The sequence below is a fragment of the Camelus dromedarius genome, chromosome 17 (assembly GCF_036321535.1).
Source record: "Camelus dromedarius isolate mCamDro1 chromosome 17, mCamDro1.pat, whole genome shotgun sequence".
Classification (NCBI taxonomy): Eukaryota; Metazoa; Chordata; class Mammalia; order Artiodactyla; family Camelidae; genus Camelus; species Camelus dromedarius.
Genome location: NC_087452.1, coordinates 32,803,082 through 32,819,207, shown reverse-complemented (window position 1 = coordinate 32,819,207; position 16,126 = coordinate 32,803,082). Strand labels below are relative to the sequence as shown.

General features: G+C 38.9%; 1 protein-coding gene across 11 annotated transcripts in view; it reads left to right on the top strand.

The window, feature by feature from the left end:
• Positions 1 to 1,639: 1,639 nt before the first annotated feature.
• Positions 1,640 to 16,126, top strand: part of DOCK3 (dedicator of cytokinesis 3) — a 299,439-nt gene continuing 284,952 nt past the window's right edge. For all 11 annotated transcript variants that reach the window (XM_031470426.2, XM_031470421.2, XM_031470420.2 and 8 more), the window contains exon 1: positions 1,640 to 2,039. In XM_031470426.2, coding sequence (XP_031326286.2) covers positions 1,655 to 2,039 — 385 coding nt within the window. In that variant the 5' untranslated portion in view covers positions 1,640 to 1,654. The remainder of the gene's footprint in view (positions 2,040 to 16,126) is intronic.

The window sequence follows — 16,126 nt, the reverse complement described above, 5'->3', positions numbered from 1 at the left end:
AATGGAGTGGAACTAGAGGTTTTTTTTTTTTTTTTTTTTTTTTTTAAAGGAACTAGACCTTTTTAAGGTTGTTCAGAAGGTCTGTGTAACTTAGCCCTGCCTGCTGGATAGCTCTCTGGAGAAAGCTTTGTGGGACTGTGGCTTCATTCCGTGCCAAACATTCCACGGTGGCCATTGGCAGGGGGTCTATCTTCCTGGAACAGTAAGCTACATAAATAAGTATATCTCTTTCATTATGTTCTTGAACCAAAAAAAAAGTAGCTAGCTATTGAGAAACTCCATTATTTACAGAACATTTTCCAGGGGCAAGAGTGGGCAGCTTTCTTTGGTGGGAGGAGGAGTCCAGGTCAGGAATTGGGAGTCTGTGGCAATAATCCAGGTGAGCACAATCAGGCCTTAACAATCATAAAGGACATTGTGAATGAAGAATCAACAAGATCTGTTGATTGCCAAGATATAGATATTTTTGTATTAGTCTTGCTTCCTATTCAACAAGTGTGTGTCAGATGCTGGGCTGGGTGCTGATGGGCCAGAAAGGTGCCTTTGGCCTGGAGCTTGCCTTTTGGGAGCTGACAGTCTTATGGAAAAAGTAAGACACAAATGAACACAGCTTGAATCCCAGGCAAAAGAAGGATCCAATCTGCTAGCTGCAGGATCAGGGAAGGTTTTCTGCGGGTGAGGTGCTGAGCTGGGCTTTGAAGAGTGGGGATGTCCAAGAGGATGGTGAGCGGTAACATCACGGTTTTGACTTGGTAGTGCTGGTGACAGAGATGTATAGATTTGCTGGGATTAGGGCTAGGAACACCATGCGGTCCAGATGTAGGTGGAAAAAAGAAGTTCTACAGTTGCCATGACTTTCCTGGTCTTTGATGAGTTGTTGACCCAGGGCATGAGGTGATATTTGTAGGCCTAAGAGTGAATGAATTCTTAGGGAGGGGAGAAGGGAGGAAAGTTTAGGTACAGAACCAGAAACTCAGAATGGCCTGTAAGGGAGAGACCTAAGAATAGGAGAGAGAATACTCAGGGCAGGAACACAACTTCTCCCGCCCTCATCCCAACGAGGAAGTGCTTCCTTACAAGGAAGGTTGCTGATTGTTCCGGGGCCAAAAATTTACTGCGCAGGCCAAACAAGAACCAAGGAGGCGCCAGCGTCTTCGCCCTAAAAGGAGTCCCGGAGACCCAAGATCGAGGGGCACCACTATGCCCACCTGGTTCTCTCGCGGCGACCTCACCTTGCCGGTCCCGCGATGCGCAGGGTGGCTCCGGGACCTTTCCAGGGATGGGGTGGTGACAGCGCTTTGACGCTGGGTGACACCGGGAAGGGTCTGAAAACGGTATCGTTCCTTCCTTCCCCGGCTCTCCCCTTTCCGACTCGCGATCTAGTGGCGACCTCCGCCTGCCTGGCAGGAGGCAGTGGACGCCGAAGCCCGCGGGGGCCAGAGGGCCTCCCTCCTACCCAGCCCCGCCTCCTCCAGCTCCCACTGCCTCCCAGGGCCCTGGATCCGCCGAAGAGCTAGTCCTGACCCGGGCGGGGCCGTCCAATCGCCTCTCGCGGATTTCCCTCCGCTGGCGCGCGGCGGCGGCGGCGCGTGGGCTCGCGCTCCGGCGGCGCGAGCCCGGGCAGCGCGAGCCCCTGCGCGCCGGGGACCAGCGCATGCGCGGGCGTCCTGCGAGCCCGCTGAGGCGAGCCGAATCGCGGCGGCGCCGGGAGCCGAGCAGCGGAGCTGTGAGGGACGGAGCGGCGGCGCGGGAGCCGCGAGGACGGACAGGTGGCGAGCCCTCGCCCGCACCACCCGGGACTGCTGGGCCGGCCGTGGAGCCTCGCGGTCTGGACGTGGCGGCGGTAGCATCCCGGACGGCCTGTGAGGGATGCACCGCCCACTGCCCCGCGCCGCCTGACCGCCCCCGCCTCGGCTCGCGGTGCGCCACAGCCGGGCCCGCGGCCGTCCCCGCCGCTCTGTCGCCCGGCCGCCGCGCCCGCGGGGCCGCGTCCGGCCCGGCCATGTGGACCCCCACGGAGGAAGAGAAATACGGCGTAGGTAGGTGAGGCTCAGGCCTGACCGCGGCGGGGGTTCGGGGGACGCGCCCGTGCTCTCGGCCTCGGGCCGACCCCGCCTCGATTCGCGCCCGCGCGCCCCCGCCCCTGTCCGCAGGCTGCGCGGCCTCGGCGATGGGCGAGCGCTGGGTGGGGGCGGCGCGGGCGCAGGGCGCGGGGGTGGGAGCGGGTCTCTGGGCGTCCGGAGGGCGGCAGGGGGCGCTGGCGGCGCGGCCTCGGAAGGTGCGGCGAGCGCGAGGGCCGGGCAGGGCCCCAGCGGCTGCGGGAGGAGGTTTCTGGTGTGGGGCACAGGACAGTTGTACCCAAGAAGCCAAATTCTGAGAATCTCTTTTCTCCGCTCCCAAACCTGTTTTAATGAGTTTCCGCACCTGAATTGATGAGACGGATGACTTTATTTTTGGACTGGAATCTTACCAAAAACAAAAAGGATAAAACACGTTGACATCATTTTCCCAGTTGAGAATTTTGCAGGCAATTGACTGGAAATGTTTGGTCCGTTTTAATTTGTATTAGAAATAATAATTACCTTATGGTAGGAAGTGTTTTTGCACATGTCCCAATGTTAAGTTTAGTGTGTATTAGAGTCATGGCTTTGTTAAGAAACCATCCAACCTCTTTTTAGATGAGACCATTTTCGTCTTAGAATCTTCTTTTTATCTGTTACAAGTATTAAACTCCAGAGGCTAAATAATTCTTCTAAAATTAAACTTCTTTAAAAATAATATTCAATAATTTAAGGGATTGAATGTTAGCTTTACTTTTATAGTGTTAATGTTTTGTGGCAATTTCATGATAGAGGAGTTTGGCCACATTGCATTATTCTAAGCCACCTGTCATCTTATTCAGTTAGAAACAGACTGAAAAATGAATGTACAGGTACCCCCTCCCCCAAGTTTTAATGGAAAATTATAGATGGATAATCTGTCTAAAGATAGATTTTTGTTTAGACAGATTCCAGTTTTACTGCAGCTCAGTCAAGGTTTAGTTCACAATTCACTACAAGAACATTTTAAACTGTCAGTGGTAACAAATGTTTAGGAATACCATCAGGCAAATTATGTAGAAGTTGAATTTATTTAAATTTAAGGACCTGCAGAGATCTGTGCTGGTAGGAAATCTTGTTTTGAAAGGTAACTTTCTGAAGTTTTAAATGAACTATGTGCTAAGGTCATATTGATGTGTGTTAGGATGGAAGTGATAAAAACAGCCCTAGTGCTAGTGTCTCTGTTGAGATGGAATCAGGAAATGATGTGAAGAGCTGGGATTCACCTCTGGGGACCATTTACCCTTTCTCTTAGAGCATTTCCTAAATACTAAAAGCATTCCGTAAAGAATTGATGATTTATCTTCTTCATGACTTTTTCTCAGACCTGCCTAGCCAGAATAACAAACAGTTGATGTGAAAGTGGTCGACTGTCCAGTGGCACCTAAGTGATAATTTCTTTCTTTCTGGGAAGGAACCTCTGTGTAGTGGAGTTAGCAGATTTCTGAGTCTTGGCTTCTTTTTATTGGTGTTGTGGGCAAGTTACTTAACATCATCTTCTTAATGTGTAAATTGGGGTTAATGTTTACCTACGGGGTTGTGAAAATCAAATGAGAGCGTACAAAGTGCTTAGTAAATGTTAATTTCTTCTTTTCCCCTTAGTACAGTACTTAGAATAATAATAACACGAGATATTTCCTCAGGTGTGTTAGTTCTGAAAAGGGGGCAATGCAAGGTAATCGAGATAGGCATACGTGAATCTCACAGCACTAGGATTTGGTATGTGATTTACTCAGGAAGATGAGTGAAATTCTTGCATTCCTAGGACTGTGGGTTTAGCTTTAGAAAAATTGTATTTTTTCCCTTCTGTGGAGGGGCACTGCATGGGGCACAGGGCAAGACTTAAATGGTTGTTAAAAGAGAGGGACATTTGTTCTGAAGACATAAGCAGCTGTGATCGAGTGTGATTTATTTGTCTTTTCTGCCAAACAAAGAATCTCTCTTCCTGCTTTTCTCATATCTTACTTCTACTGTCTTTTCCTCAGCTATAGTCTAAAAGTTCTCGTATAGATTGTTTAAAACTCAGAATACGTTTTTTTCTATAAGCATGTTAAGGTTACACTCATAGGCCTTTTCATAAAAGCCAGTTCAATCTATAAAGTAGCCTGAATATTGTACTAACAGTGAGAAAAATAGTCAATTAAAAATGACATGTCAGCTACCTTGTTTAATTGCTAGCTTAAAAATCTAACCATTATCATTATTCCTATGAGAGAATGTTTTGAGTTTCAGCTTTGATTTTTATGATCAACTTGGAGCACAGATTTCTATTTCTGCTTGCTAATCCATAATCCTTACAGCAAGGAGGGAAAACTTGTACCTTCTCACCAATTTGGATAAATTGCTAGGATGTTGGTGAGGGAAGAAGTCCCCTGTTGCAGCGGTGCAAAGGAATTTTTTCCACTGTAGCTGTTCATCTGTATTTGACATTGGTAAGGTTTTTGAGACCCTGTGGTAATATCTTAATGCCTTTAAAATTTCTTACGATGTAGAAATTCTGTGTAGGTTGTAACATTTTCAAATTATTTGATTCATTCACTTAGGACTAGGCAATACCTAAGCCTCCCTTTCCATTGTAATGTTCTGTGATTGACTTTAGAGGGAGGGGAGGAAACTGCCCTTTTCTGAAGATGAGTGATGGTCCAGTCAGTGTGCTGGGGGCTCTCACTTATGTTACACCATGTAGATTCCAGGAGCAGTCCTAATGTTAACTTCATCATGCAGATGATGAAATTGCATCTCAGAGATTGTTAGTCCTTTTTTGTCCTTCAACGATTGAATATCTCTTAATTTTCTTCTTGGCAATGGACAAAATTCTGTGATATACTTGTCTCTTACTGTCCTTCTCTAGTATGACAAGGGGCTGTTCTTTACCCTTTTAGCCTGTGTTCTGACTCCTTATGTTTCTTTCCATCTTAGATTCTCTGCTTTCCTTTCTATTGCCATGAATGCTTGGAAAGCCCTGCATCTTTTGACTCTTTATTTTACTTTTTCTAGAAGCTTCCTGTTCTAACGTGCATTGGGTGAGAAAAATCCAAGCATTTTTGCAAAACACCTGTCTTTTCCCATATTGATTGCACTCAAACTACCAAATATAGAAACCAAAGACCAAGAAAATACTTTGCCCATCCTCTAACAGCAGCAGCAGTAGTAACCATCACCAACAAATAAAACAAGAATGTTTTTAATTAAACTCCTAGACTAGGATAGTAGCAGAGGCTTGAGTACTTGTGTATTAGAAGTGGAAGCTGCTTCAGAAGGTCATCTTGTTTATTCTGCTGTCATGAGGTAAATTTTGTAATAATTGAGAGCATTTATTGCTTATTCTTTTCTAATCCCCACTTAGTAGACCATGAAAGAATTTCCTCATTACCAACCAGAATACCTTATATTTTAGTTTTGTAATGCTGTACTTATTTTTTTTTAATTTAAAAACATTGCATATTTTTTGCCTTACTTTTGATTTCCTTCTGCCTGATTTTCCCCAGATGGGGAAAAAAAGCACTTAAAAAAAGCACTGAGTCCATAAAAGAAATTTAACTTCTTTTTAAAAATATTTATTTATTTATTTATTTATTTATTTATTTATTTATTTATTTATTTATTTATTTATATTGCCGTGAAAATCACATTACATAAAATTTACCATGTTAATAATTTTTAAGTGTATGGTACAGTATATGTGCCTTCTTGTGCAACAGACCTCCAGAACTTTTTTATCTCATAAAATTGAATTCATTAAACAGCAACTCCCTCTCCACACTGCCACTCCCCCACCCCGCCTCCCCAGCCCTTGGCAACCACCATTCTATGTTCTGTTTCTAAGACCCTGCCAATGTTAGATAGCTCATGTAAGTGTAATCATCTAGCATTTGTCTTTTTGTGACTGGCCTAAAGAAATGTAACTTCTAATGATCCTGTGGTACAGAGGCATCTGAAGGTGAGGAAGGAATAGGTCCAAGAAGCCAGATCAGAAAGAACCAGTGTTCACAAAATTTCACTAAATCTGTTGGTAAATGAGCTTCAACTCAGTGAAACAGTGTGAGGGCAATGCCTCTCTAGTTACTTGCTCCATAAGGGAATCACAGCCTTTGAAGCCTCTGAAAGGGGCTCTCAGAGGTAAAGGTATCCACTTGCGGTAGAGAAGATGTCTCATACCCAGGACTTTATTTAGTTCTGAAGAGTGAGGATGTGCTTGATGTTTTATTATCAGGGGTTTAGTGTTCATAGGGAACATCCACGTCATGATTTTACTTGAGCCTTAAACATACTATCACCTTTCCCTTCTTTTTTTCTTTTTAAGCAGGTGAGAAAGAAACTTTAGCTGAAAGAAATTAAGTGACTAATCTAAGGTACTTAAACCAATAAATGCCAAGTTGAGATTTGAACCTAGAACTTCGGAATTCTAATCCACAGCTGCTTTCATTACACCATGTTACCTCTGAAAGGAATTTGTCAGTAGTGTATGTCTCTGGCTCAAAAGATAAGACCTTCGTTACAGACTTTAACTTTAAATTGGCTAGTTATATTTAAGGAATTTTATTTCTATATTAAACATTTTTATATGACTACATAGTATGTATTCTGCTTCTGAATGTAGTGTTTGCATTGATGAGTACAGACTCAAGGCATGACAGTTCGGAAGGGAGATTTTAAATAGCTCTGAGGAGCTTGTTGAGTACTATTGCCCTCTTTTTAAATTTTATTTTATTTTTTTATTGAAGTACAGTCATTGCTGGTAGAGAGGAAAGAAGTTGAATTCAGGAAACATTTGTTGAGTGCCTTCTTAAACCAAACAAGCTTTGTTTTGATCTGATATTATGAAAAGCAAGCAGGAAATAAACAGCAGGAAATTACCAATATTTTAACAGAGGAGTCAATATGCAACAATATTCTATAGACTATTGAAAAGTCATGGTTAATTTTATCATTGCAGTGCCATAAGAGACTATGCTTTTGAAATATTAAGCTAAATTGTAAACATGACACCATTTTCTTTTTAGACACATTCTGAAGCATCATGTCTCAAAGAATAGCCATTGAGGTTGACAGTGCTTTATAGGCATACCATACTTTTACATTGGTGCTGAATTTTAATTTTTAATAATTTGTATTACGAATGTTTGAATCCTTGTGTGTCTATTCTTGATGATAAGAATGATCTGAATTTATTTCCAAATGAGTAAGCATTATTGGATATGTTATATTAGTGTTTTATTTCCAATGTTTTACTTTTACTGTAATGAACAAACCTGTTTATTGTTATTATGCTCTCAAGACTCTTGCATACCTCCTCTTGACTTCTGTATAGAAGAGCAAGACTTTTTTCCACACAAAGGCTCTGGGAACTTTCATAAGTATTTTCAAATTATTTTAACTGTAGCCTGAGTACTTGTAGTTGACTTGCTATATCACACATTAGGATCCTCTAGTAAAGGTAATTACTATGTTGGGAAATGTCATTCAGAAACTTCCTGTTTTTCTACAATGGAATAAAATCCCAACCTCCTGCTTGCATCTGTTTTTTCCCTCTTCAGAACTCATTCGTGAGCTCTTGTTGATTGATGAGTGAGAACCAAAATTGTTGGAAGAATTAGCATATGATAAATGCAGAACTTTATATTACAGACTTAGTATCATACTTTGATCTTTCTTCAAATACATCTAGTGATGGTGCCCTCACCATTTTTTGAGACAGCCCATTTTATTCTTAGACAGCTGTGATGAGAACATTCTTCCTTGTTGAATAGACTCCCTATAATTTCTTATAAGTTTGTGTTCTGTATCTACACATAAATAATTTGCATCATAGCCCTTCAGTAATTCATAAAATTTTAGAATTGTAAAGGATTTTAGAGATAATATGGTTTAAGTCTCCAGTACTAAGTAAGACCAGTGGAATAGTTAACATTCATTGTTTACTGTATGCCCAGAACTTCCATATTATGGCTCTCATTTGCTTTTTTAGCCTCATTTGCTGACCTGCTTGTACTGTACACTTTAGCCAAACTGAACTTGCCCCAGGTCCTTCCGTCTGGACTTAATTATACCAGTGCTGCCATATGCCAGGATTGTTTGCCACCTCGCAAACACTTCTTGTTATTTGCTGCATCATGTCTTTGTCATATTATTCTTTCTACATGGGGTGCTTCCTCTCCCTCACCCCACTGTCCTCGTCTCTCAAATTCTTCCCTATCTGTTAAGGCTCCTGTTGTATGTTACTATCTTTGTAAATCTTTTTCTAGATCCTTGACCATACCCCTCTTTTTCTCCAACCAGACAGATTTTATTCTTTTAAATTCAGTGATACAGTGTACCTTACAGTGGTATATTTATTTTATCCTCTTCATTAGATTAATGTCTTTCCAACTTTTGACTATGATCTACAATAAGAAATACATTTGACATTATTATCTTTTATGTGTATATGTGTATACTGTACACATACATGAAAAAGTTAAACAAAAGTTTCATAATATAGTACTTTGTACAGTGTACTCTAATATTTTCTCTTCATTTCTATTTCATTAAAAAATTGCTCAATTGATTTTGTGACCCATGGTTAAAAAAACTGCTTTAGCCTGTGAACTCTTTAAAGTAAGGATTGTGCCATGTTTACAGTTGACCTTTGAGCAACACAAGGGATTGGGATGCTAACCCCTCACACAGTCAAAAATCTGTGCTCTGCTATTTCTGCCTCAGAAACAAAGAAATTGATAAATGACTCACCTGAGGGCAGGAAGCTGAAACATCTTGGGTGGAATCAGGACTCAAACCCTAGTTCTTTTGATTCTACATATTGTGATCTCTAATCAAATACAAGCTTTCCCCCACACTTAATTTAAAGATCTGTAAAATGAAAATATAGGTACTATATTTACTGAAAAAAATTGACATATAAATGGACCTGAACAGCTCAAGTCCCTGTTGTTCAAGGGTCAACTATATCTTTGTGTTCTTGACAGATGTAACTCAGTACCGCATGTAGAAGGTTTTATACACGTATTTGTAGCATTGAATTGTATACTTTTTGTTAATGTGATCTAAAGCTTGATATTTGGAGACTTTTGAGCTGCAATTTTATACTAATTACTCATACTGGTTTTATAACAGCTAAACTCTAGATTTTATATCATGTGAACTGAAGACAAGCTAGATCTCCTTTGTCCTGAACTTGTGCTATTGATAGTAAACATAAATGTGAAACTTTGGTTTTTTTTTTTTTAACATTTTTTATTGATTTATAATCATTTTTCAATGTTGTGTCAACTTGGTTTTATTTTAGAAGATTTTACATTTATTTTCATTAAATTTCTTTGAGGGTAGGCTCTTTGTATTGGGCTTATCAGTACAACTTGTCTAGTCTTTTTGTAGCTTAAGTTTGTTATTCCACATATTATAATCTTTCCCTTGAGCCTTTCACTAAACAACTGATAAATCTGTCTTCTGTCCTTTTTCAAGTGGCTGATAAAACTGTCGAACAGAATAGGAAAAAATTTTACTACCTAGAGGGAAGTGTCCAGTTTATAAAGGAGTAGATTTTGTCCAGACGACTTACTGAAAATTTCATGACAGTACCAGCTGTGCCGCCTCTGTGACCCTGATAGTGTTTGAGGTTAGAGTGGGTTCCTAGCCAGACCATGATCTATGGCCAAGGAGGAAAGATGCTGCTAAGAGGTCTGTGTGGCCTTACATTTAAGTGTGGGGAGTGATAAAGATACAATAGCATTAAAAAATGTTAAGTCCATTTTCATCTTCATGTACAGGAGGCAGAGTGGCATCAGACTTTTCTTGAGTTTTGTTTCTGATATACTTTCTGCATTCCCTACACTTCGGATGTGCTGGACAACTCACTCTTTTCCAGACAAGCCTAAAACTTTCCTACCTTTGTCACTTTGCCTGGTTGTTATAATATGACAGGAATGCAATGACTGCCCTTCTCTGCCAGGGGAATGCCACCTTAAAAAGCTCAAATGTCATCTCCTCTTTGATGCCTTCCCCAGCTCTCCCTGATAATAAGCACTGCCTCTTGCTCCTATAGCAGTTGGTACCAACCTCTAGTATGGCACTTATCCTTTAGATCATGTTTAATTGCATCTCTTTGCCCCAGGGGATTGAGCTTCTTGAGGACAAGGAATTTTGTCTACATGTTTGTAACCCTAGGATCTAGCATGTAGTGATCAATAAATGCTTAATTAGGAGTCCAACCTAGTGAAGAGTTTTATTTTGCTTTGTTAATCCTAATAGTATTTTCAAAAGCAGAGTACAACTCTAATAATATTTAATTGTTAGAAATTTGTGATGTCATGAATACACTTTTTTCCCCCTTGGCCTTTTCCTTTCTTGAACCTGTTAGGGAGATTTACTGCCTATGACTGAGTTTAGAGGACTGATTTGGGGTGGGAGCCTTAGGGTTATGAATCCATCTCATAGATTTTCATAGAGTTTCACAGTTATCACAACAGTGATTCAGAAAACTTGTAGCAGGTAATTGAGATGCAGTTTGAACTTACCCCAGCATACTTCTTTCATTTGACACTTTTGGGGAAGCTGTGTTTTATAAGGGACTTTTCCGGAAAACTCAAGATCAAACCTTTAAAAGCACCAAGAAAAGATTTTTTTGCTGGAATTTTTTCTAGAATATAATATGTTCTGTTCTTCCCTATATTATGAATTCAATATGTTGAATACATTTGATCTTTTTCTGTGTAGCATATCTCCTCTGATTGCACAAGGTACATATTATAGAAATGTCAGTAAATACAGAAAAATACACAAACAAGAAAATAAGGGTTATCTTACTTTTGTTACCTAGACTTAACCTCTCTCAACATGTTGGTATATCTTTCCAGTCTTTTTTTTTCAGATGTGGACATTTAAAATAAATTTAGGATGGTACTGTTTATATTGCCCTATAGTCTTATTTTAAATCTATTATACTATGAATATTTTATATCTGGAATATTATTGTTTCAATGATTGGTGTTCCATTAGGAACACCAGTTGGGATTTTGATAGGGATTGCAGTGATTTTGTAGATTGCTTTGGGTAGTATTGTCATCTTTTTTCATTTATTTTTATTTTTTGGAGGGGTAATTAGGTTTATTTAGTTATTTTTAGTGGAGGTACCAGGGATTGAACCCAGGACCTTATGCATGCTAAGCACACATTCTGTCACTGAGCTATACTCTCCTTCCTTGTCATCTTAACCATATTAAGTCTTCTAGTCAGTGACCATGGATATCTTTACATTTATTTAGATTGTCTTTAATTTCTTTCAGTGGTGTCTTGTAATTAGCAGTGTACAAGACTTTCACCTTTTTGGTTAAATTTGTACCTAAGTTTTATTTTTATGACACTATAATAAATGGAATTATTTTGTTAATTTTGTTTTTATACTGTTCACTGTAAATGTATAGAAAAACAACTGATTTTTGCATGTTAATTTTATATCCTACAACTGCTGAGTTCATCTGTTAGCTGTAACATTTTTTTCTTTCTTTTTTTGGGGGGGGTTCTTTTCTTTGAGGGGGGAGGTAATTAGGTTTATTTATTTATTTTACTTTTTTTTGGAGGAGTTACTGGGGATTGAACCCAGGACCTCATGCATGCTAAGCACATGCTCTACCACTGAGCTATATACCCTTGCCCCCCTGTTAGCTGTACATTTTTTTGAGGGGGAGTGGATTCTTTAAGGTTTTCTACATATAAGGTCTTGTCATCTACAGAGAAAGATAGTTTTATTTCTTCCTTTCATATTTGGATGCCTTTTGTTTCTTTTTCTTGCCTAATTACTACTCTGGCTAGAACTTCCAGCACTATGTTGAAAAGGTGAAAGCAGTCATCCTTTTCTTGTTCCTGATCTTAGAGGAAAAGCTTTCAGGCTTTCACCATTGAGTATGATGCTTGCTGTAGATTTTTCATATTTTTTCCTTTCTTTCTTAACAGGATTAATTTCCATTTCAGTTAACCAAGCTACTACTTGTTCATGTCCCTGCTGTGTGTGTTGTTGGTATTTGTAAAGCAACAAGTATTTGTTGTTTGTATTTGTAAAAATTTCTGGGCATTCTGTCTCTTCCTTCCTCTTAGTATTCATGCCCCATTTTGCTGCTAGTTCTGTGTCCTTCCCAAGATCAAAATATTAAAACTTTGTATGTATAATTTAAGAATAATTTAAAACCACACAAGTTAATATGTAGTTATTATTGGAAAAATAGCATGTAGAAATGAATAAAAGGAAAAGAAATTTACTTAGCCAGAATCTCACTACCCAGAGACTTATTTTATGTTTTCCCCCAGACTCCTAGTGAAATGAAAATGATTTGAAAGTTGAACTTCAGGATAAGTTTTAAAAGGTCAGTTTAATCTCCTTGAGTTAGCACATTAGAGTGGTTCTTTCAGATACTTTCACTTAGGAATATTCTTAATTGTGTGCTTCATAGAGACCATATAGTTTAAAATAAATTCCAACAATAGAAGAAAGCAACTCATGTTATTGTAGTGGTTGGAGATTGGTGGAAGCATTTCAAATATGTATGTTCAGTTTCCTTTAGAGTTACCATATGATCCAGCAATCCCACTCCTGAGCATGTATCTAACTGGAAAGTTGGTACCTCATTGGATTCTTTTATTGATTCAGTAGACTTAAAAATTGAAGTTTAGTTAATTTACAGTGTTGTTTTAGTTTCTGGTGTACAGCAAAGAGATTCAATTATATATAAATAATGTTCTTTTCCATTATTCAGTACAAGGTACTGAATATAGTTCCCTGTGCTATACAGTAAGACCTTGTTGTTTATTTTGTATATAGTAGTTTGTATCTGCTAATCTCAAACTCCTAATTTATCCCTGCCCCCACTTCCCCTTTGGTAAGCATAAGTTTGTTTTCTATGTCTGTGAGTCTGTTTCTCTTCTGTAAATAAGTTCATTTGTACCATATTTTAGATTCCATGTATAAATGATATCATATGATAATTGTCTTTCTCTTACTTCACTTACTAGGATAACCTCTAGGTCTCTCCATGCTGGCATTAGACCCATCCATGGTACAGATAGCATTATTTCATTCTTTTTTATGGTTGAGTAGTAGTGTGTGTGTGTGTGTGTGTGTGTGTGTGTGTGTGTTTATCTATCTATATCTCTGTATCTATATCTCTATCTGTATAGATATAGAGATACAGATATATATCTCTCACATCATCTTTATCCCGTCATCTGTTGATGGACATTTAGCTTCCAAGTCTTGGCTACTCTAAATAGTACCTCTGTGACTTTGGGGTGCATGTATCTTATTGAATAGAATTTTCTCCAGATATATGCTCAGGAGTGGGATTGCTGGATCATATGGTAACTCTAAAGAAAATTGAAGATGATTCAAGGAAATGGAAAGATATCCCATGCTCTTCAATTGGAAAAATTAATAGTTAAAATGGTCATGCTACTCAGAGCAATCTGCAGATTTAATGTGATCCCTATCAAACTACCAAGGACGTTTTTCACAGAACTAGAACAAATCCTAAAATTTATATGGAACCATAAAAGGCGGGAATTGCCAAAGCAATCCTGAGGAAAAAGAGCAAAGCTGGAGGCATAACCCTTCCAGACTTCAGACAATACTATCAAGCTACAGAAATCAAAACAGCGTGGTATTGGCACAAAAACAGGTATTTGGATCAGTGGATCAGAGAGCCCAGAAATAAACCATCACACACCTATAGTTGATTAATCTTCAACAAAGTAGACAAGAATGTACAATGGAGAAAAGAGTGTCTCTTCAGGAAGTGGTGTTGAGAAAACTGGATGGCTGCATGTAAATCAGTGATGTTAGAACACTGTCTTACACCATATACACAAAAAAACTCAGAATGGCTTAAAGACTTAAATACAAGACATGACACCGTAAGACTCCTAGAAGAGAAAATAGGTAAAACATTTCTCTGATGTAAATTGCAGCAGTGCTTTTTCTTAGGTCAGTCTCCCAAGGCAACAAAAATAAAAGCAAAAATAAACAAATGGGACCTAATGAAACTTAAGCTTTTGCACAACAAAGGAAACCATAAACAAAATGCTAGTAGACAAGAATTTTTAGCTAAGAATTATATATTTATGTAATTTTAGATATAAAAGGAACCATAATGATGTAATTCAGTATTTTTGTTTTTCTCAGATAGGATCATCAAGGTCAGAGATAGTGACTTGCTCAAAGTCACACAGTTTGGCTATTTAGGTCTTGAGTTCACTGAAATCCTGATTTCCTGAACATTGTGTGCTATATCATCAAATCTTGGATAAAACCACCAGAAAATAGGAATCAGGCTAGATATATTTATTGGATGCTTACTATGTGGAAGGTTTATTTAATGGAGAAAACAAGCATACTCCTGTTCTTGAGAATTCTTTCAATTATAATTAATAGAAATTCACCTCAAACTGAAGCAGAAGGGAGAGTTCATTTGTTCACATAACCAAAAAAGGCATGAATTGATCTGGCCTTGGGATAGACTGGGAACAGGGACTCAAGACATTGGGACATCTATGTTTCCATCTTACTTTTTTGTGTATGCTGGTGGGTTGGACTCTCTTTTGCAGTCATTAACTTAAAAAAATTTTACTCTTTTCATTATTGGGGAACATAGCTCCTGGCAGCTCTGGGGTTACATCTTTACAGTGCATGATGGAATAAGAGCTACTTCCTGGTGGGAATGCTTCAGGGAATGAATGGTATGGCTCAGTCTACCATATATGCCACCTGTGGTTGAGAGGGTCTGACTGACAGCGTCACTGAAATCACATAGAATGGAAAAAATTCTGTAAAAAGTTTGGATTAGGAATGCTGGGAACATGGAACAGTAAGGCGATAAGACTACCTGATGCACATACACACCATGCATACAAAGCCATAGTTAATGTCAAATGTAAGGTAGAAATAGAATGTGCCAGAGGACTTTAGAGCCTGGGAGAAATATTTCTGAGAGTGAAAAGAATTGAGACTTGATGCATGATGCATGGGATCTTTGTGGGGGAAGAGGAAGCTTGAGAGGAGATCAAGGCAATAGGAAACAGTGAGGTATGAATTGGAGACTTGTGTAATGTGTTTTGGAGAACTGAACAGACCAAGTCTTGTGTCATTGGGTGAAGATTGGGAGGATAGGCTTGACTGAGAGTGTGAAGGGCCTTGAATGTCAACATGAGAAATTTGGCTTTTATTTTGTGGGCAGTGGGGAGTCCATAAAACATTTTGATCAAGGGAAAAATCAATTTTAGGAATGGAAATGGAGGAGCATAAGAGTAATTTTAGATTCAGAAAAACTAGATAAAGAATAATGGGATTTACTTTCAGAGGAACTAGGGACTACTGTTCCTAACATGAAAAACCTATAATGATTGTGAACAGATCATTTAACTACCTTTATTTGCCTCTTCAGTAAAATAAAATAAAGGTACTGTACTTATCTTTCCTCACGTGAGATTAGAGTATATATATAATTTCAGTAAGAAAATATTGTGTTGTAGAATGCATTGTTACTTTATAAATTACCTTATTAACTTTGATTCATGTGAGAGAGTATTTTTCTCCATCGTATTTGGAGATTTTAAGTTGAAAATAGATTATTGATTGAGGAAATGATCATTATATTTTATCATCTCATAAAAGTAAATGGAACCAGTTCTTTGGGTTGCATTTTCTTTGAAGCTCTTTATTTTAATTAGGTAAATGACAGAAACAGGTTCTGAAACTAAGCTTCAGTGCTACATGTTAATACTCTTTTTCCTTCTAGTTGTATAATTTTTTTAACTACTAAGAATTCTCAAAACTGCCTTTGTAACTGTGATTTTTGACACCTGTTCCCTTAAACAGGGCTAGAACTATTAATGTGCTCTGCTTGTACTCCTGGGTCTCAAATACTTGGAGAGAAAGCTCCTTCCACTCCTCTTTCTGTATCTCTCCCTAATAATTCACTGTCTCTTTGGCCAAGATGAGAGACAGACCCCTTGCTGTCCTCTTCCATCTATCCTCCATGTGTCTA